Genomic DNA, 19,034 nt, shown 5'->3' with positions numbered 1-19,034 from the left:
CATACAGCAGAGTTCAGTTAGTTCAGCGTTTGAAGGATGAACCCAGTTAGGCAGGGGTACTTACCCCTCACCTCTCATGGAGAGAACCATGTCCAAGGGGACGCAGCCAGTGTACAAGCTACCTAGCACCATGTAACAAACATCCCCAGCTCAGCGGTGTAAAACAGAGACCGTTGGCTCTGCCAAGAACTTGCAGCGTGGGCCAGCCTTGGTGGAGATGACCTGACCAGCATCAGTTGAGGGCACTCAACCTCAGGCTGAGATACTCCCCCTTGAAGACAGCCCCTAGATCGAACCTTGCCTGAAACTAGACATCGCAGATCTTTCCACTTTGATAATTCTGCGGCAAAAGTCTATTTTTCCAAAGGATGAAAATGTGGTTCTCAGAGAAGTAGAAGATGCACATGTGTCAGTTTCATTTAATGCAAGGATGGAGGAGTTTAGCCAGATGGCAAAGCTGGTTCTGCAAAGGGCGCCCAACCCCGACACAGCCACAGCTGGTCAGAGGAACAGTAAGGCTGCCGGAGTCGCATTGCTAAACTGGACCTACAACAGGTTAATAGCTCACGGGGCAATAAACCGTGACCTTCGGTATTATCTTTTCTGCCAGACAGAAATGATTTGCATTTTTACAGGAAAAACAATTACTTGCAGCTTTTCTGTTTCCTACCTGTGAACATCTAGCTTGAGGGCAGGAACATGTTCTCTCCCACCAGGGAGGCCAGAGGGCTGAACCTGGGGTGGGCAGGGCCATGCTCCCTCTGGGGGCGCTCGGGGAGGGGCGTCCTTCCTGCCTCGTCCAGCTCCTGGTGGCCCCACCTTCCTTGCTTGGGGCCATACCCTCCCTCTCGGCCTCCAAGTTCCCCTGAATTTCTCTGTGTCTGTGTCCTCTACTTTTCTGCCTTTTATAAGGACATCCGTCACTGGACTTAGGGCCACCCTAATCCTAATCTAAACTTGATTATGTCTCCAAAGACTCCATTTATGGGCCCATTCTGGTGTTCTAGGGAGACATGAATTGGGGAGGAGGGAGGCCATTCCACCCAGTACAACACTCCAGCCACTTTGGGGTTATTTTCCCCCTACAAAGAGTCCCAGATGGCACAGAAAGGTTGGGTGTGGAAGCCATGAGACATGGAAGAAGGTCCCCTTAGGTGGTTGGAGTCCAGAAGGTGTAGGCCGGGCCCTGATGTTCAGGAGTCTCAAGTTTGTTAGATGATCTTTATGCCAAGAAGATCGTTGAGCTGTCCTTGACTGGAGGGGTGAGCAGAGATGAGAGGGGGCAGAGTGGAAACCCAGCAGACCCTGACCCAGCATCAGCATGGGGGGGTGGGGAGCCGATGAGGCAAGGGCCCTTCAGATGCCCTTCATGGGGGTGGTGGTGGGGAGATCCAGGCTGCCTGTGGGACAATGGGTATGATGCCCCGCCAGGCACGGAGGGAACATTGGCCAGCATCTAACAAGGGGCAGCCCCTTGGCTCAGGGATTCTGGTGCTGGGAACCTATATTACCCAGCGTATCCCTTGCAACTGGGCACGCAGGTATTTCAAGTGGAATGTTTTCAACTGAGACAGAATGGCAGAGAGGAGACGAGGCACCCGTCCGGGGTCTGATCCGGCCACATGGTCACTGCAAGAATAAAAGGCAACTGAACAAAGGGAGGGAGACAAGGGAGGAGGAGACTCGGGGCGGACAGGATGCTCATGGTCTGGAATGTGGCAAAGGCTCTGCGGCTGCGCACGTATGAGAACTCGTCCAACGGCGCGCTTGGACACCAGCTGCGTGAATACAGTTAGAAACACAGCAAATGCAGGCACATGCAGATGCCAAGAGCCTCTGGGAGGACGCACGAGCGGGGCGGGGGCGCCTAGCGGGGAGGGGGCTCACTTCACAGACGACCCCTGGTGGACTCTGGAGCCACAGCGAGCTGTGTGTCCATTGTCTGTCTGAATGGATGAACAACCACACGAATGCCTCCAGACGAGAGAGCCTGTTGGGTGCTGTGGGGCGTGGACAGGTGGCACCCACAGAAGACGCGCTCAGCGGTCTGTGCATGCAAGGCAAGGGTCTCCAGGTGAGACCACCGTGGGCCATGGCGGGCGAGGCCAGAGCGGCAGGCCGGGTCCTCCCCGAGAGCCCGCAGGGAGCCAGCCTGCCCACACCTCCGTGCAGACTTCTGGTCCCGCCTGTGGGTGTATTTCTGGAGTTTCAGAGGCCCAGCTGTGGTTCTTGGTTTTGCTACAGCCTCAGGACTCACACAGGGGGGAGGGGTGGGGCCGCCAGGGACCTGCACAGGACCCCTCCCCAGTGCTGGGGGGGCAGGGGCCAGCCAGGGGGGCAGCAGCCCTTTCTAGAAGTTGCTGAGGAAGGGACCTGTGGGAGGGACACTTGTTGCTGCTTCAGTTTTGGGCCCAGGAGGGGAAGGGCCCCAGATGAGCAGCTAGAGGAGAGGTGGCCTGGGGGTGGCGGAGAGGGGGCTTCCCAAGGCCTGGCCAGCACCATCAGTGTCAATGAGGTCTATGGCATCAAGGCCCCAGGACCAGAGACACACAGAAGAGGCCACACCCTTGGGGAGGAGGGACCCTGAGCCTGTCTGAGCGAATCTGAGGGCAGATGGGACAGGTGCTCCCCACCTCCATCCTCCACAGACTCTTCTAGAACCTTGCCCCTCCCATATACAGTTCCCCTCCCCTTGGGCCTGGGGCAGCCTCAGGGCCCCCCTGAGGTGACTCAAAAGCTAGGTCACAGGTCATGGGTTACAGGTTGTAGCCTCTGATGTTCAAGCCCTCATTCTTGAAGCTTGAAAACACAAGTTCATCAAATTCGTTCCCGAGGTCAGAGTCCAACACGGCTCTCCCTGCCACCCTGGGGCAGGCCAGCCAGCCCCCGGGAGCCCCCACAAGGCCCTCGCTCTGGCTCGCCTCCACGGCCTCCTTCCCTTCGGGGTCTGTGATTCCACTGGGCCCCACCAACAATCCAAGACAGTCCCAGCTTTAGGGTCAACTGATGAGCAAATTCAGTTTCACCTTCTATCTAAAGTTTCCAGGAATCATTACTCCTGGTTTCCAAGCGGGAATCGGTGGGGGGATGGGACTGTTTCTATATTGGTCTTGGGGGTGGTCACATGACTGCAGGAATTGGTAAGAACTTGCAGAACCGTACCTTGAAAAGGCTGGACTTGAACAAGCATAAACTCTACCTGCATTTACAGGAAAGGACTCCTGCCAGGTGGGTTCCCTGAGGCCCCAAGCTGAGGCCTGTCTGCAGATAGGTGGGGCAGCGTGGCTCCGCAGAACCACCAGCTAGGGAGGTGGGGACAACCCGCTGGGTCTCCCTGCTTCATCTTTCTGGGACCTGGATGTGGAAGAACCCTCCCCACTCATGGTACCCGGAGAGATTCTTGGCCAAGTTGCTAGTTACCTGCTCAAGACTGCGAGCTGCAGCCCTGCCGGCCGGGCTCTGAGAAGCTCCAGGTGCCTGGCGGCCTCACCTGGGCCTGGCCCACGGGACGGGGCTCTCCTGGCGCACAGGGGCCGGGGCCATGTTCCCGGGGTCACACACTGCTGGCTCCATCCACATGAAATCCCAGGAAATACCAGGAGGGTCGGGAAGCCCAGAGGGCAGGGTCGGGAACCTAATCTGATGAGTCTGGTTCTCAAGTCTGCGCCCCTCACCACCACACCCCTGCCCCGTGGGGGTGGGATACCCACAGAGCGCGTGCTGGGTGCTGTGGGGGCCCCACCCTGATCCCCCTCATCGCCAGTGCACCCAGAGGCTGGGGGGGTGCTGTGAGCCCCTCAAACCCGGGTCCCACTTCCTCTCTTGAGAAATGGGGGTGACCGCCCCCCTCCAGGCTGTTGGGAGGACCTCAAGGGTCTTGCAGGTAAAACACCAGGAACTGGCTGAGCCCATCCGGTTCTGGAAAATCCCCTCCACCCATGCAGCCGCACCCTGCAGGGGCCCACCCGCTCTGCAGCCACCCAGGCTGTGGCACTGCGGTGTGGGCCTCATGCCCAGTGTGGCTCACAGGTGACCAGGCCTCACCGACCTGAAGGAGGAGGAAGGACCAACCCTCAAACCTCAACCCAGGGACCCCGGCTCCCCCCCCTCCCCGTAGCGCGCTCGGCCGCACTGCACTGTCCCTCCTCTCACGGCTGTCCACCCAGCACCTCGCCTGCTGCTGCTCTGGGCTCTGCACAGCCTATTCCCTTGGCCGGAACGCCCTTCCACCTTGTGACTCGAATGCTCAGCAGCAATGCCCAAGGTGTTTTCAGTGGCAAAGCCCCTGCCACGTGGGTCTCTGTCACGGGGCTGGGGGGCCCTTTCTGGATCCCTGACCACCAATTTCTGCAACCCTAGCTGCAGGCGGAGCCTAGCACACACAGGAGCTAAATAAATGCTGGCAGAATTAATTCAGTGGACTGTCCTGGGCCACAAGGATCCATAGCCCACACGCCTCGTAGTGGCCTTGGTACCTGGCACTCGGCCCAAATGACCTGGAGACACAGCTATTAGAGAGCCGTCCTCCCTCGTCGCAGCTGCAGGCCATGAAACGGGACAGTCTGCCCGCAAGACAGTGAGCACCCCATCCCAGGAGGTGTGCAAGTAGAGGCTGGAAAGGGGTGGTGGCCGTCAGGCTGCTTTGGCTCTGAGCTTTGTGGAGGGGCACGGATGGCATACCCAGGAGATAGGCCCCGCAGCGAGAGGCCCCACATGGGGACAGGGTTCCCACTGCCTCATGTCGGGGCAGGTGGTGCGGAGCAGGCCCAGCCACTTCTGATGCCAGCAGCCCTCCCGCCCCTCACAGCTCCTTTCCATGGGGCGCCTCCTCCCCTCCCATTCGGGGCACCGGGGGTGAGGAGATTGGAGTGTGACACAGACAGACGGGGGCTCGTAAACCCAGCTGGCACCCCCTGCCTCACCCTGCACCAGCCAGGGCCTCCCGCTCCAGGTGACCACACTCACAAAGCCATCAGGGAGCAGGCTGTCACTCAGGGCAAGCTCGCCGTCGGACGCTGCAGGGGACACTGAGGGCCCTGTGATGGGAGGCATTTGCTGTGCGGAACCTCTTGGCCCATCCCCCCAGGGTCTCCACGGACCTTCTACCCCACAGGCCCTTCTGAGGGAGGCTCGGAGCTCCCCTCAGAGCTGGGCCCATATCCCAAGGCCCCATGAGCTCTGGTTCTCATGGGGAGACTGAGGCAGAGGCAGAGGCCTGCGGGAGGGGCAGACTGGACCCTGTGGTGTGTTTTCTCCAGCAGGCAAGGGACAAAGATGTCCCCAGGGCAAGGTCTAGATGCCCACCCCCCAGATCGCTCCTGGCCCCCTGGCCCCCTGCCACAGATGCGACCCCACATTCCAAGCACATCTGTCACTTTAAGCTGCCTGACTGTCCCCTGTAAACTGCTCGGTCCACATTCTCGGGGTGGGGGGTGAGGCGCTGGCACGCCCTCCCAGCAGCCTATAAGGCACAGGGTGGGGAGCTGGGGCCTCGCTGCCTGCCGTCCTCATGGCCCTGCTGCTCCTGGGGATCCTGCTGCTGCTCCTGGGGCTCTGGGGGCTGCTGCGAACCTGCACCCGCACCCCCTCCCCAGCCCCTCGCTGGCCCCCTGGGCCACGCCCACTCCCACTCATTGGAAACCTGCACTTGATGCGTGTGTCACAGCAGGACCGGTCACTGATGGAGGTAGGGCAGGCGGGTCCTGGACAGCCCAGCTCCATCTCAGGGGAAGCTGAGCCTGTGCTCCAGGACCCCTTTGGGGGTAGTTCTGTGTCCCAGCCTGGTGCTCGCTTGGCAGGGGACACGAGAGGCCCAAGTGCCCACCCTGCCTTGAAGAAGAGAAAGACATCCCACTCTACGGAGAAGCGGATGGGCCATTTAAGGAGCAGGGCGTCAGGAGTGTCGGGTCAGTGGGCTTCCTGGAGGCGGCAGCACTTGATGAGCACCTACAGAAGAGCCCAGATCGGGGGCAGGGGAGGGGAGGAGGCAGGTTCTCCCGGGAGTAGTACCATGCAGCAGAGGGCCCTCGTGGAAAGGAACCTGGATGAGCGCACAGGTGTGCCTGGGGCGTAGGGAGCGCCTGCTCCGTGTGGCTGCTCCCAGCCTGGGCTGGAGGCTAGACAGTCCTGGCCCCACACTGAGGGCAGGCTGCCTTGCCCTGCAGCCAGGAACCGCTGGCCCAGCAGGTAAAGCAGAGGTACAAGCCTGGCCCCCCACCCCAACCACGGCTCCCACCACCACTCCACCCTCCTTCCCCAGAAGCACTGCTGATTCCTGGTGCCCCCCGCCCCCCCCAGCCCTGCATGTGGGTGGAGAGGAAAGGATTGCAGACTTGGCCCCTCAGGAGAGCTGCTGCAGGAAGCACCCGGGGCGCCAGGGTTCTTAGGCTGTGCCTGGTGTCGGGCTCGGGGGCCACTGCCCTGCGTGCGGGGAGTGGAGTGGGTGTGGACAGGAAGGGCAGGTCTGGCTCTGTCCCTCGGTGCATGTGATGGACAGCAGTTCACTTCGTGCCTCCGGGCCTTAGTGTCCCCATGTGTAAAGGCACAGAAGGGGAATGGGCACACACGGAGGCATCAGATGTCAGACTACGTGTTGCCATGTAGTGTGGTTCTGTGCCTCCAGACTGGGCAGGAGGGCTCGCGGGAGGTCTGTACACCCCTTGCTCCTGTCTGTCTGGGCTTCAGTGCTGGGGGGTTGTCGGAGTGGGGACAGGCCCTCTGCTCTCTGTGAGGACCCCTGGGCTTCTAGCACAGACCACCCTGCAGACAGCTGCTCTCACTGCCCGCTTTCTCGTCTTTGGGTTCCAAGGAGCCCTCTCTGCTGTTTCCCTGGAAAAGAAAACCATGACGGAGACACCCAGCACCAGCAGCAGCTCTCCCTGCCTTCCAGGAATGGATGGGGAGGGGGCTTAGTGGGGTCCAGCAGGCCACTGCCCCCGGGGACCGGCTCCTGCTTTTCGGCCTCCAGGCCTTTGCTTGTGCACACCTGCGGCGGGTCCAGTTTCTACAGACCCTGACTGTGCCAGCCCTGGCTCCAAGTCTGCCGCGTCCGCCCTGCGTGGGCACAGCCTGGGGGTGCTCACGGGGGCCTGGGGGCAGGGCTGCTGGCTCATTCCTGCCTGTCCCCACCAGCTCTCCGAACGGTACGGGCCGGTGTTCACTGTCCACTTGGGGCGCCAGAAGACGGTGGTGCTGGCTGGCTACGAGGCTGTGAGGGAGGCCCTGGTGGGCACCGGACCACAGCTGGCTGATCGGCCCCCCATCGCCATCTTCCAGCTCATCCAGGGTGGTGGGGGTAGGTGTGCGGCGCGGGCAGGGAGTGGGCAGAGGACAGCTGAGCATAGGAGTCCCTGGACCCTGGTGTGGGGGGGTCTGCTTCTCCAAGCAGCAGGAGAATGTGCCCAGCGTGGCTCCTGGGGAGGGACACAGTGTCCCTATGGCCAGGGACCATGACATGCCACGAGTGGGCGTGGCTCACCAACGCCAGCTCCTAGGGGAAGAGGCTCAGGGGTGGGGCTGAGACCCCAGCCAGGTCCCCCGACCTTGCTCCCTGCCTGCACCTGGGGTTGCTCACGGGCGACTTGTCTGGCCTGCAGGCATCTTCTTCTCATCTGGGGCACGCTGGAGGGCTGCCCGCCAGTTCACTGTGCGCACCCTCCACAGCCTGGGTGTGGGGAGGGAGCCCGTGGCCAGCAAGGTCCTGCAGGAGCTGAGGTGCCTCATGGGGGAGCTGGACGGCTACAGAGGTGAGTGGGGGCCAGGGAATCCCCCTGTGGGGGTCCCCTCACCCCTGAGGCCCGTCTCCCTCCCACTCCAGGCCAGCCCTTTCCCCTGGCTCTGCTGGGCTGGGCCCCCTCCAACATCACGTTCACGCTGCTCTTTGGCCGGCGGTTTGAATACCAGGATCCCGTGTTCGTGTCCCTGTTGAGCCTTATTGACGAAGTCATGGTCCTCCTGGGGACCCCCAGTCTGCAGGTGAGAGGTGGCTGCTCCTGGTCTCAGGGTAGGGGGTGGTCTCTGCCCGAGAGAGGTGAGCTGCCACCTTGCCAAAACAGCACTGGACTCCAAGCCAGGAGGTCCAAGGCCTGTCCTGTTTCTGACACCCACTGGTCATGTGACCCCAGGCCAGTCCTCTGTGCCCTCTGGGCAATGAGGGTATAGAGCAGGAGTCCCCGTCTGCCCCCTCCCACACCTGACCATTGGTCCAGATGCACCTGCTCAGAGGTGGGGATGGGGACTGAGTGTCTCTTCCCTGGATACAGGGCTCGATGTCCCCCTGCCCCCAGCCCTTGAACCCAGGGACCCTCCACCCAACGTGGGTCCTTCACAGTGTCACAGGAATTTTGCAAACAGGCCCTGCCCATTTTCAGAACCCCTGGGGGCAGGCATATTTCTTTTTCAAAGTGTGAAATGTTGGCCATCATGACAGTTTCCGCAATAGGTCACTAAGCACATGTCTCTGGTCGCAGTCCGTGTATTTATAGATCCGCGGTCATGTGTGTGAGGCAGGGGCTGGCCAGAGTCTCCAGTCCTCATGCTCCTGTCCTAGGGGCCTCTGACAGCCTCTGGACCGGAGGATCTGACCTCCTTGCCGGGACGGCCAGTCCCAGGAGAATGGAGCTGAGGGCTCGGAGTAGAATGTTCCTCACCGCAGAGGCGCCCTGTGTAATCCATCCAGGGATCACTAATGCTCTGGGGGACATCCAGCGGTCACAGTGCACCAGGAGAGCCACGGACATCTGCGTGGGGCACGTGCTGGTCCCTCAGACAACCTGGTCACAGCGGGGTCTGCTGAAGCTCTTAAGTTTGCCAATTCTTCTTTGTTTTAATGACTTTAATGAGCGGCACCTCCCCCCCCCACCATCCTGTTGGCTCTGGTGGACAGAGACGGGCATGATCACAGCTGCCTGCAGGCGCGAAACCAGCACCTGTCCTGCAGCACCCCCTTCCTGACCTGGGAGGGTTTTTTGGAAGCCCCAGGGCTGCTGATCCCACCAGGAGGGCCAGGCTCCTCCCCCACCCCCCACCCCGCACAGAGCCGGCGCCCTCTTGTGGCCACTGGCAGCACCTACCTAGCAGCACTTCTGCCTGAAGTCTGGGGCAGCACCTGGTGACCTGGACAGGTGAACACACCTGCTGGGGGGGTCTGGGGCCCGCACCCTGACCCCACCTGCTATCTCGCCCTCCGCCTTCAGCTATTCAACATCTACCCCTGGCTCGGGGCCCTCCTCCGGTTGCACCGGCCTGTCCTGCGGAAGATAGAGGAGGTCCGCTCTATCCTGAGGACCCTGCTGGCGGGGCGGCGGCCCCCCAAGCCCGGGGGAGGCCCTGTGAAGAGCTACATGGACGCCTTGATCCAGCAGGGCCAGGTGTGGGCAGACCCACCCTACCGCCTAAGAGGCCTGGGGCATCTGGGGGGTCCCCCGGAGAAGTGGGGTTGGGGAGGGGGTCCATGCTGGTCCTGCACCACCTCCTCCATCTCCTAGTTGAGGGCCCCTCAGTCTCCACATCTGTGAAATGGGGCATTTGCAGTGCCTGCCTCAAGGTGTGGCTTCAAGGATGTGGGGAGCCCAGAACATGGCAGGTGCTCAGCAGACTCGGCTCTGCTTTCCTGCCAAGGCTCTGCCTTCTGCTCCTTTCTTGAGCCCAGAGCTGGGTCGGGGGTGGGTGGTCCATGGAGCCCAGCCTCCAGCTGAGTCCCATCCAACTCACCTCTGCAGGGGAAAGAGCCCCAAGGCCTGTTTGCCGAGGCCAACATGGTGGCCTGTGCCCTGGACATGGTCATGGCCGGTACAGAGACCACGTCGGCCACGCTGCAGTGGGCTGCCCTCCTGATGGGCAAGCACCCGAGTGTGCAAGGTGAGCTCCCAGCCTGTCTTCCCAGGACACGGCCACCTGCGGGGTGGGTGGGGGTCCGTCGAGGCCCAGGGATGCTGGCCCTACCTCTCACCCGCAGGCCGGGTGCAGGCGGAGCTGGACCGTGTGCTGGGGCCCGGGCGGCTCCCCCGGCTGGAGGACCAGCGGTCCCTGCCCTATACCAATGCTGTGCTGCACGAGGTCCAGCGGTTCATCACCCTCTTGCCCCATGTGCCGCGGTGCACGGCGGCTGACACCCAGCTGGGCAGCTACCTGCTCCCCAAGGTGGGCACGCCCCTCCCGGACCCTGACGGGTGGGCAGGGCCCTCCCTCCCCCTTCCTTCCCTCCTCCTTTCTACTCTGGGTCAGGGTGGGCCCAGCTGGCCCAAGGACCAGGCTGGCCTCCTGGGGGGACCCTCTCCCTCAGTGCACACCCCTGTGGGGAGGGGTGCGGGCCCTGCCCACCTGCTGCCTGCCCACAGGGCACGCCTGTGATCCCCCTGCTGAGCTCGGTGCTCCTGGACAAGACACAGTGGGAGACACCCTGCCAGTTCAACCCGGGCCATTTCCTGGACGCTAAGGGGCGCTTTGTGAAGCGGGCCGCTTTCCTGCCTTTCTCTGCAGGTACCCACAGCCCTCACAGGTGGGGACAGCACGGGGCCCCTCAACCCCAGAGACCTCAGAAGCTCAGGGTCAAGCCTGCTGGGCCTCCTGCTGCCCACAGCCTCTCTGCCCCCAGAGCTGGCCGTGTCCTGGTTACCGCAGACCTTGCTCTCAGATCGCCCCAGCTCCAGCCCTCCCTTGTCCTCCCAGAGCTTCCCCTCTCCCTCCACTCCAGGAAACTGGCCGGGCTCCCTGGCACAGCCCTGCGAAGAGCAGGCCTGGAGCCCCCACCCTGTGCCTCGGTTTCCTCTGCAGGCCGCCGCATCTGCGTGGGGGAGAGCCTGGCCAGGTCGGAGCTGTTCCTGCTCTTTGCCGGCCTCCTCCACAGATACCGCCTGCTGCCCCCGCCCGGCCTCAGCCCCACTGCCCTGGACACCACGCCTGCCCCGGCCTTCACCATGCGGCCGCCAGCTCAGGCCCTCTGTGTGGTGCCCAGGTCCAGAGGCTCTTACCCAGGAGACCAGCTCTGACCCAGGTCCCAGCCTGGTTGCTCTGCGGAGGATGGATGCAGGACAAATAAAGGGATGGACAGGCAGAAAGCCCCTCCTGGGCTGATCCTCTTCTTTTGGGGGCTCAGCCCCCTTCTAGCTCCCCTTGCCCAGAGGCGTCTCTAGCCCTTCTCCTCCAGTCTCCCAGGGCAACTGGGCCCCCTCCCTGCCCTGAGCTCCCAGCTCTCCGCCCTCTGCCCCCAGACCCCTCGGGCATCAGCATTGCCTCTGTCTGCACCCAGGCCCCCCACCCGTACCTCAGGGTGCCCTCACAACCCAGAGGTGAAGCACCCCCTCTCCACACCCCAATGCATGCCTCCTTGGGTTCCCCGTGGCCTCTTCTCCCCACGCCCCCTCCATGCTGCCCCCGTCCAGTTCTCCACAGGGCCAGCATTGGCCAGGCACCCACCAGGCACAGGGGTGCCCCTGGCAGCTGGGGTGCGAGAGACATCCACCCCGTGCTCCCAGCACACTCAGTCTGTGCTGTGCCAGGCCCTGGGCCGCTGGGTCTCCTGCAGACCCCACCCTGTTCCTGCAGCTCCTGGGGGGCCACGTCCAGGAGGTGTTCTGCCCGTGGTGCCAGGACCAGGCGAGGGACAGCTGCCACCAGAGGATCAGGGACCCTGCAGGGGTGACAGCAGAGCCTGAGCAGGAAGGATGAGCAGGAGTTTGCAGGGAGGACGCTGGGGGCCCCTCAGGTTGGACCCCATCAACCTCACATGACCCTGAAGCAAGTGGGGACACATATCGCAAGGCCCAGCTTCTGTTCTCCCCGATGCCCAAGATGTACCAAGGCCCTCAGGAGAGGGCCTCTGGGCCGGGGGCTAGGCCACCCCAGCACCAACACACTTCCCGTTATCTGGTGTCCTGTCCTGTATCTGGCAACCCGTTGGTGGCCTAGGAGCCTGGAGGGGTAGGGTTGGCCCTGTCCTGGCTGCATGGTGGCTCTGGGCCACCCCAGTTACCCTTCCCTGCCTAGGCTCTGGGTGGGAGGCACAGAAGGTGGGCAGGAGAAGTGCCATGCCCCAGAGCCTTTTCCCTGGTTCCTTCTGATCCCCCATATCCCTCATCTGCCCCTCAACCCTTCCCAACAGTGAAGACTTAGCTTTCTAAATTCAAAGGTTTGTCTTTGTGGGAGGACGAACACCCTCAGAGGGAGCTGGCAGATAGGGGGAAGGTGGGGCTGAGGACATGACGGTGGGACATCATGGCAAACCAGGAATGAGGACAAATCCTGGAGCAGCTGCAGAAGGGGGTCCCCGAGGCTGTGTGTATGCAGAGTGCTCCCCACGGGAGAAAGGATAAGGATCGGGTTGTGTCCCCACGGGGGAACAGTGTCTGGGGTGGGCAGCGGGGGCGAGTCTCTTTGTGACGGATGCTTTTCATGCTAGGCCCCCGCAGGGGAAGGGAAGGGGTTATTCTGGGGAGGGGTCTGTGTACTTTGCTTCTGGGAAAAGCTGGGTAGTGGGTGAGGAGTGTGTTCTGTCGTCGCATTCCTTCTGTCTGCCTGCACCTCTGACACTGATGGAGGGTCTGGGAGCACCTCGGCAGGGCTGGGCCACTTTACTCTCCGCAGTCACTTGGGGCAAACAGAATGGCTCTGACCTAAGTTCACCCCTGTGAAAGAACTGAGAACATCCTTCAGAGCATCACAGAACATTCCAGAATGGCTGTGGAAACCCTTCCAAAAAGCTGTGGGTGGAGGAGACTCGGCTGCTCCAGGCGGGCTTGCTGGGAGGACGCAGAAAACCAGAACAGGGGAAACACTAGCGTTTGAGGGTCTCCTGTCTTTGTGGGAGATCTGGTGCTGCTGCAACGCTGTTTCCAGAAGCTGCTCCCCGTGTAGGAGCGGGATCCGCGGCACCTCCCAGGTCGGCGGGCTTCAGGCAGGGGCAGGATACAGAACCCAAGCCGCATGTCGCCTGACTTACAAGAATAGGCGTCAAAATGAACCACTTTCCCGGGCAACTTAAGTTTTCTCCAAAGCAGCCAATAGGGTTTGTTGATTAATTTGCCAAGAACAAACCTGAGAAGCTTTTCTGCCAGGTGGAAGCTGTGGATTCTGGTGGGAGCTCTCCACAGACATGTTGCTCGGGGCCCCTCCCCGGGGTGGGAGGCTCTGCGTGCGCGTCGGGCAGAAGAGCCCCACAGTGACCTCAGTGCCCTCCTGGGCCGTGACGGGAACCTGAGGTTCCCAGGGTCCTGATGGCAGGTGCCCACGGCTTGGCTCCCTCAGGCCTGTGGGCTGGTATGTGCGGGACCCTCACTCAGCCCGGTCCAGGGCTCGGGATGTGAGCAGGGCCTCGGACACCCCTCCAGCCTCTGCAGGGGACCCCTGGGCCCCCCAATCTCAGGCTCCCCTCACAATCCCCTCACCTGGAACTTGCCAGATGTGCCAAGGCCACTGTTTGGGGGAATATCTGGGGAATATTGTTCTCTTCTCTTCGCTTTATGGAGCTGACAAGCCACCTTGGCACCTGAGTGCCCGCCTGGCCCCTGCCCCGGGGGTTCTGTCACCGAAGATGAGCTGGCCTGCCGTCTCTAGGATGTTGTTTGAGTGGTGTCAATGGTGTGCCCTTGTAGTCCATCGTCCCCCACCCAGAGCCATTCTGTGACCTGTATCCAGGCTTCTTCCCTTCTACGGGTGAGCGGGGTGCTCACTACGGTTTCCTGTTTGGCTGCTGATGGGCATCTGGGTCATTTCCAGTGAGGGGGGTGTTGGCGGGAAATCAGCAGCCACGTTCAAGTCATTTCCTGGCCCTGTGGCCCCAGGCCCTCCCATATCACTGCCCTGGGGCCTCATCAGAGGGCCATCTCCGACTGGCACCCCAGCAACCGAGGCTGGACCCACACCAAGTGATGCCTCTCGACAGTTTGTCCGGGTGACATGTCTGTGTCACCTCCCTCTGCCCTTCCGCCTGGGGGACCTCGAGGGAACAGCACTTCATGCTCAGACAGGAGTTCTTAGGGCGGAAAGTGCTCCAATCTGGTACTGGGGAGCGCCCTGCTCTCTCCACCATATCCAGTAACAAACACTGAGGACTTGGGACCAATTGCGTTTCCCTTTTCAACTTGGCTGCCAGGAAACCCAGAGCCATGGCTCTTAATCAGTCAAGCCTGATTCTGTAAAAAAAAAATCTGCCCTTTTTTTGTATCTATGGGTCTTCCTTTGTATGTCCAGTTCTCAGTGCAACTTTCGGGATGCCTCCGAGCTCGGGCCTAGTGAGGCTGGCAGTCTGACCGTCCATGTCCCCAGATCGTCTGTGGAGCTGTGAAGCCCACACACCAGTCTGTTGATGCACTCACACACCTGCATGGACGCGTGCTCCCAAAGTGCTTCTGTGTTCGAGTTCTCCCCAGATGGATACTATGGAGTCAGGACTTACCTGTCTCCAAGGCCACCTGGGCCAAAGAGGAGTCGGGCCAGTTGCTCCCACCCAGAACTGGACGCATGCTCATACGTGTGACCGGAATTCCAATTGCATCCGTGGGTGGGGGACAGGGCCAAATGCCCCCCAGGGCGAGGCAGAGCATGTCCCCTTTCCATAGCGGGGTGCCATCAAGGTACAGGTGTTGGGTGGGAGGTGGGGCACTGTGACCCTCAGAGGCCAGGGGTCTGGGTTATGTTGAGAAGAGGGTCCCCATGGAGCAGCTGAGACCCCATTGGATGAGTGGGCCTCTCCTGGGCCTGGGCACCCCAATGCCCTACCCCGTCATTCAGCAGCGTCCCTCAGCACAGGTGCTCCACGGAAACTGAAGCTGAAGTCACAGCAGAACCTGAGCTGGGGATGCCACGAGGAGGGGACACATCCGGGGAGCATGGCCGGCCCCAGGCCTCTCCTGGAATAAGGGGTCTACACACAGGCCTGGAGCCCGGGACCCTCTCAGCACCATGACGCACACTGTAAGCAGGTCACCGTACGCAGCTTCGTGCTGTTCTGGTTATCTACTGCACACATACGAGCAGTAGGATTTACAAACCTGCAACGTGGGCGAGACTTGGTGAGGACAGCTCACCCCTGCTTCACGCGGTGTCACGTGGGGTGGCCACCCTCTGAAGACTGGCCATCATCACCCGTCGTGGCCTCCCCATGTGTCCTCCCCATGTGACGGGGTCTTCTCACAACATGGAGGCCAAGTCCCAACGGCAAGTGTCTCAAGGGCGCCATATGCCTCCTCCTCCTGCCCTCATCCCAGGGGTCACACGGCGTCTCCTCTTCTTCATTGGTGCTGGAAGTTGACCCACGTCGCAGGGCGGGGCACCAAAACCACGGGAGAGAAGTTTTAAAACTACTGCACATATCTGCCACCCTGTGTGATTCCACGGGTCCCAGGAAGCGCTGGTCCTCCCCAAGGGCCTGCCAACTTTTCCCACTGGCTGAGGTGGCGTGGGCCACCATGCCTGAAGTGGCTTCCAGGGGGTTCGACATGCGTGCTCTTCTGGGAAGCAGGCTTGCTTCCCAGCGGGGATGGCTGTGGGAGGGCAGCCAGTGTGGACACTGCTGATACCTGCCAATGGCGGGCCCGCAGAGCAAGTGCCTGGCACCACCAGACAGAAGAGCCACACAGGGGGCTTGCTGGGATGCTGTCCCCGGGGGCCTCGGCTCTGGCCCGATGCACACTCACTCTCATGACAAGTTCTTCGTAGTCAGGACAGGCAAGTAAGAACAAGTAAGAACAGAATGAGGGCCATGGCTGACACGGGCCAGTTTTATTGAAAATGCAGCCAGGTTTTCCCTGGGACTGGTCAGTGAGGGCCCAGCAGGCCCCAAGAAGGAGGTGACATATGGGTAAGCATGGCCCAGACCCACCAGGGAACACAGGCAGGTGACCCGGACACAGGTGGCCGGCACCAGAGGGATCCCCCCTTCACCCCACAACGGGGATGGACGACAGCTGGAGGGATGGGCTGGCTCTGGTCAATCTCTAAGACATTCCAGGTAGAAAAATAGACCTTTCCCTCAACAAGCAACCACCCTGCAGTCTTGAGAGCCACTGGGAGGCCAGGATAAACCTCTAGGTGAGGTCGCAGTGGCCACTTTCTGCCGTAAAAGCACGAAAACACGTCATTGTCTATAAACAGTCTGGCCATGCAGAGTCAGTCCCTCCAAGGGTCAGGTGCCAGCAGGCACAGGGACTTAGCGCCTGGAAGTCCCCATGGCAGCGGGCCAGCGCATACCCCACCTGCTCCTCGTCGGGGCCTTCTGCTGGGGGGTGGCTGCATCCTGAGTGGTGGCAGTGGCCCGCAGGCCTGCCGGCCACCCCCTAGGAGAGCAGCTGCAGCACCTGCCGGATGCGCTGGGTCTTCCCTTGCGGGAAGGGTTCTGCGCCACTGGCCTCATCCAGCTCCTGTATCAGGGCTTCTGCCTTCTGCACCGTCAGCTCCCGGGCGCGGCCCCTAAGCCCCTCCAGGTAGGCCAGCAGGGTGGAGAAGAGCTCATCAGGAACCTGGGAGGGGAGACGATGAGGCTCTCAGGGGCCAGGCGGGGTGGCGTGGGAAGTGTGGACCCTGAGTGGTGGGGAAACCAGGCATTCACAGTGTGGGTCCCAGGCTCCGGGCAGGGCTCCTGGCCCAGCAACTGGCATCTCGGACTGCACCCCTGTGCCAGCGAGAGGACCCCCCCGCCCCATGCCACACACCTGCTCTCACTCTGTCCCCCTCCTGTAGGACCATGGGACTGGGGGAGGTAGGGAGGGAGGTCTGACCTCCTGCAGAGACCCTCTCCCAGTCCTGGGCTGTTCCCTCCATGGGCTTCAGGCTCAGCGCTCTGGGTTCTCACCCCTCCTGAAATGCCACTAAAGAGACAGGTGTGTTTGTGAGGAGAGAGATCTTCTAGGACAAAGAACGGAGGTCTGAGAGAGATGAAGCGAATAAAACCAAGTTTAACTGCCATCACCCCAGGCTGCCTGACTCCAGGTCCAGCTGGTACCATCCAGAGGCGAGACTGAAGGAATGGCCGGGTCCACTCAAGAAGCAGTCAGTGACTCCCACGTCTCGACTCTGAAGCCAGAGTCCTGAAGGCAGAGGCACTGGCACAGACACCCAGGGCAAGGGCAGAGCCGGGGCCCAGGTGGTGACCCACCCCCCAACAGTCCCCCACCATGGTCAGCAGGAGGGGACACCCCCCACCCCCACCCCACGGTCAGCCAGTTCTGACAAGGGCACAGAGACCCTTCAGTGGGGAAGAGCCAATGCTCCAACGGACGCTGCTGGGACTGCAGGACGTCCCAGTGCAGAAGCAGGAAGCTGGACCCCACCGTGCACCGGCTTCAGACGTCAGCTTAGAATGGGTCAAATGAGGAGTTAAAACTATAAACTCTTAGAAGAAAGCACTGCAGAAAATCTTGGTGACCTGGGATTGGGCAACGATTTCTTAGATGGGACACAGAGCGCACGAGCAGCTAAATAAGCCCCAGACACATGAACTTCATCTGAGCTAAACGCTCCAGCGCTAAATGTCATGGTGCATGAGTTAGAGCTCATCTCAGCACAAAGCAGCTCCGCGCTAAGAGCAGCCCGTGGCCACGGACAAGGGAGGCGCAGGGACTCCCGGGTGGTGGGCTGGGCACAGGGAGGGGGTACAAGAGTTCACCTGCTGGACAGCAGCCTTCCCCACTCCTTCCCCTCCCTCTGCTGTGCCCCCAATGCTGCCCACCGATAGGCTGCCCACCATCCCCTCCGCATTGCCCCCCACCCTGGGCCTCCTCCCCAGCTGCTTCCCCCACTCACTTCACATTACCCTCTGCCTCCCTCTATGGGCTACACCCCTGCCTCCCCTGACAGGCTGCCCCACCAAGCCTCCCCCACAGCTGCCTCCTGCCTCTACCAATGGGCTCCCCTCACTCTACCTCCGTCTACTTACTGACCTCCCCCCAGTCCACCCCTCCCATGCTGCGCCCTTCCCTCACAGTTGTCCCCTGCCTCCTCCAATGGGCTGCCCTCCACCAGCTTCCACAGCATCAGTAGCCAAGCCTGTGTCCTGCAGCAAGACTAGAAGATTCTATTCTGAAATCGGAGGATACAGGAGAGAAAACCCAAGATCATGAGTCTAGCACATCAACCCACACAGGAGTGCGTGGGCCACTGGGGCATGTGCAGCCTTGGCCACCCCTACAGGGCGTTGTGTCGGAGCAAAGTCTCTGATTCCAAAGTCAGAGGCCAAGCACACAAACCACAAGCAACCTGGACAAAATAAAGGTTATATGGAGAGAACAAAATGTGAAGACTGCATTATTGCCATCCTCGGAGAAATCCGGAGATGCGATCTAGCCCTAACGTGGGAACAGGGTGCTCCAAGAGGCACATGGCAGAGAGAAGCTGTGTCCTGCTCAACACGTGCCACCAGCCGCCCTCACTGGCCTGGCTGCCGTGGGCTGGTGGGTGTCCCCCCGGGTGCCAGCAACACGGGGTTCTGCTGCAGGGGCTCCCGGCCACCTGGACTGTCTGGTCTGAAGAAGCGTCTGCATGGATCTTCTGTCCACTCTGAAACTGGGCTGTCCTGTCACCGAGCTAGGAAGGCTCTGCCTGGGTAGCAGACTGGCCGCAGGACATGGGGCACATGAGCACTTCCTCCCTCCTGTGGGGGTCTGTCTCATTCCCGTCTGTCCGTCCCTCCGTGTCACCGTGCTTGTGGAGCTGTGTTCAAGGCAGCTGTGCCCGACCCGAGGTTATGATGGGAGAGCGTCAGCCCTGATGCCTGCAGCTCGGGCTCATTTTCACTTTTGTTAGAGGTTGGCTGAGGTCACTTTCATTCTCTGATGTGTGGCATCCAGCTGGCCCCATGAGGCTTGTTGGGGAACAGATTCCTTCCCCGTCGACTGGCCTTGGCTCCCTCCTCCTCAGGGCGTCCTGAACGTGTGGGCCACTTCCAGGCTTTCCCTCCAGCTCCCGTCAGTCTACCTCACAATTAGATCGGGCTTCCGGATCTGTCTCATCCCCGAAACCCAATTTTATGTCCTGCTCCTGGAAGGAAGTACTCCTGAACACACTGGGGCTTGCACGCACACCCATGTGCACACGCACGTGCA

The 19,034-nt window shown here is 61.3% G+C and overlaps 2 protein-coding genes across 3 annotated transcripts in view; one reads left to right on the top strand and one right to left on the bottom strand.

Annotated features, from left to right (window-relative positions):
- The first annotated feature begins 5,509 nt into the window (after positions 1–5,509).
- On the top strand, positions 5,510–10,988 carry LOC111146437 (cytochrome P450 2W1). Its single transcript, XM_022501994.1, has 9 exons — positions 5,510–5,686; positions 7,132–7,294; positions 7,596–7,745; positions 7,817–7,974; positions 9,195–9,368; positions 9,720–9,858; positions 9,956–10,140; positions 10,338–10,479; positions 10,774–10,988. Exons 1-9 carry the CDS (start codon positions 5,510–5,512, stop codon positions 10,986–10,988), a joined length of 1,503 nt encoding a protein of 500 aa, XP_022357702.1.
- Positions 10,989–15,689: 4,701 nt separating this feature from the next.
- LOC111145649 (chromosome unknown C7orf50 homolog) overlaps positions 15,690–19,034 on the bottom strand; it is a 114,392-nt gene continuing 111,047 nt past the window's right edge. For both annotated transcript variants that reach the window (XM_022500719.1, XM_022500718.1), the window contains one exon: positions 15,690–16,454. In XM_022500719.1, coding sequence (XP_022356427.1) covers positions 16,272–16,454 — 183 coding nt within the window. In that variant the 3' untranslated portion in view covers positions 15,690–16,271. The remainder of the gene's footprint in view (positions 16,455–19,034) is intronic.

This window comes from Enhydra lutris, unplaced genomic scaffold, assembly GCF_002288905.1.
Source record: "Enhydra lutris kenyoni isolate GAN:26980312 unplaced genomic scaffold, ASM228890v2 scaffoldscaffold13, whole genome shotgun sequence".
Lineage (NCBI taxonomy): Eukaryota > Metazoa > Chordata > Mammalia > Carnivora > Mustelidae > Enhydra > Enhydra lutris.
Note: the sequence above shows the minus strand (reverse complement) of the source record. Positions and strands in the feature narration are given on the sequence as shown.

Bases quoted from the DNA above. Each gene is read 5' to 3' on its own strand.
- LOC111146437 (XM_022501994.1), top strand. From the start codon at position 5,510: ATGGCCCTGCTGCTCCTGGGGATCCTGCTGCTGCTCCTGGGGCTCTGG. The intron at 7,975-9,194 runs GTGAGAGGTGGC...CTCCGCCTTCAG, and splicing joins TGGGGACCCCCAGTCTGCAG to CTATTCAACATCTACCCCTG. The intron at 9,369-9,719 runs GTGTGGGCAGAC...TCACCTCTGCAG, and splicing joins CCTTGATCCAGCAGGGCCAG to GGGAAAGAGCCCCAAGGCCT.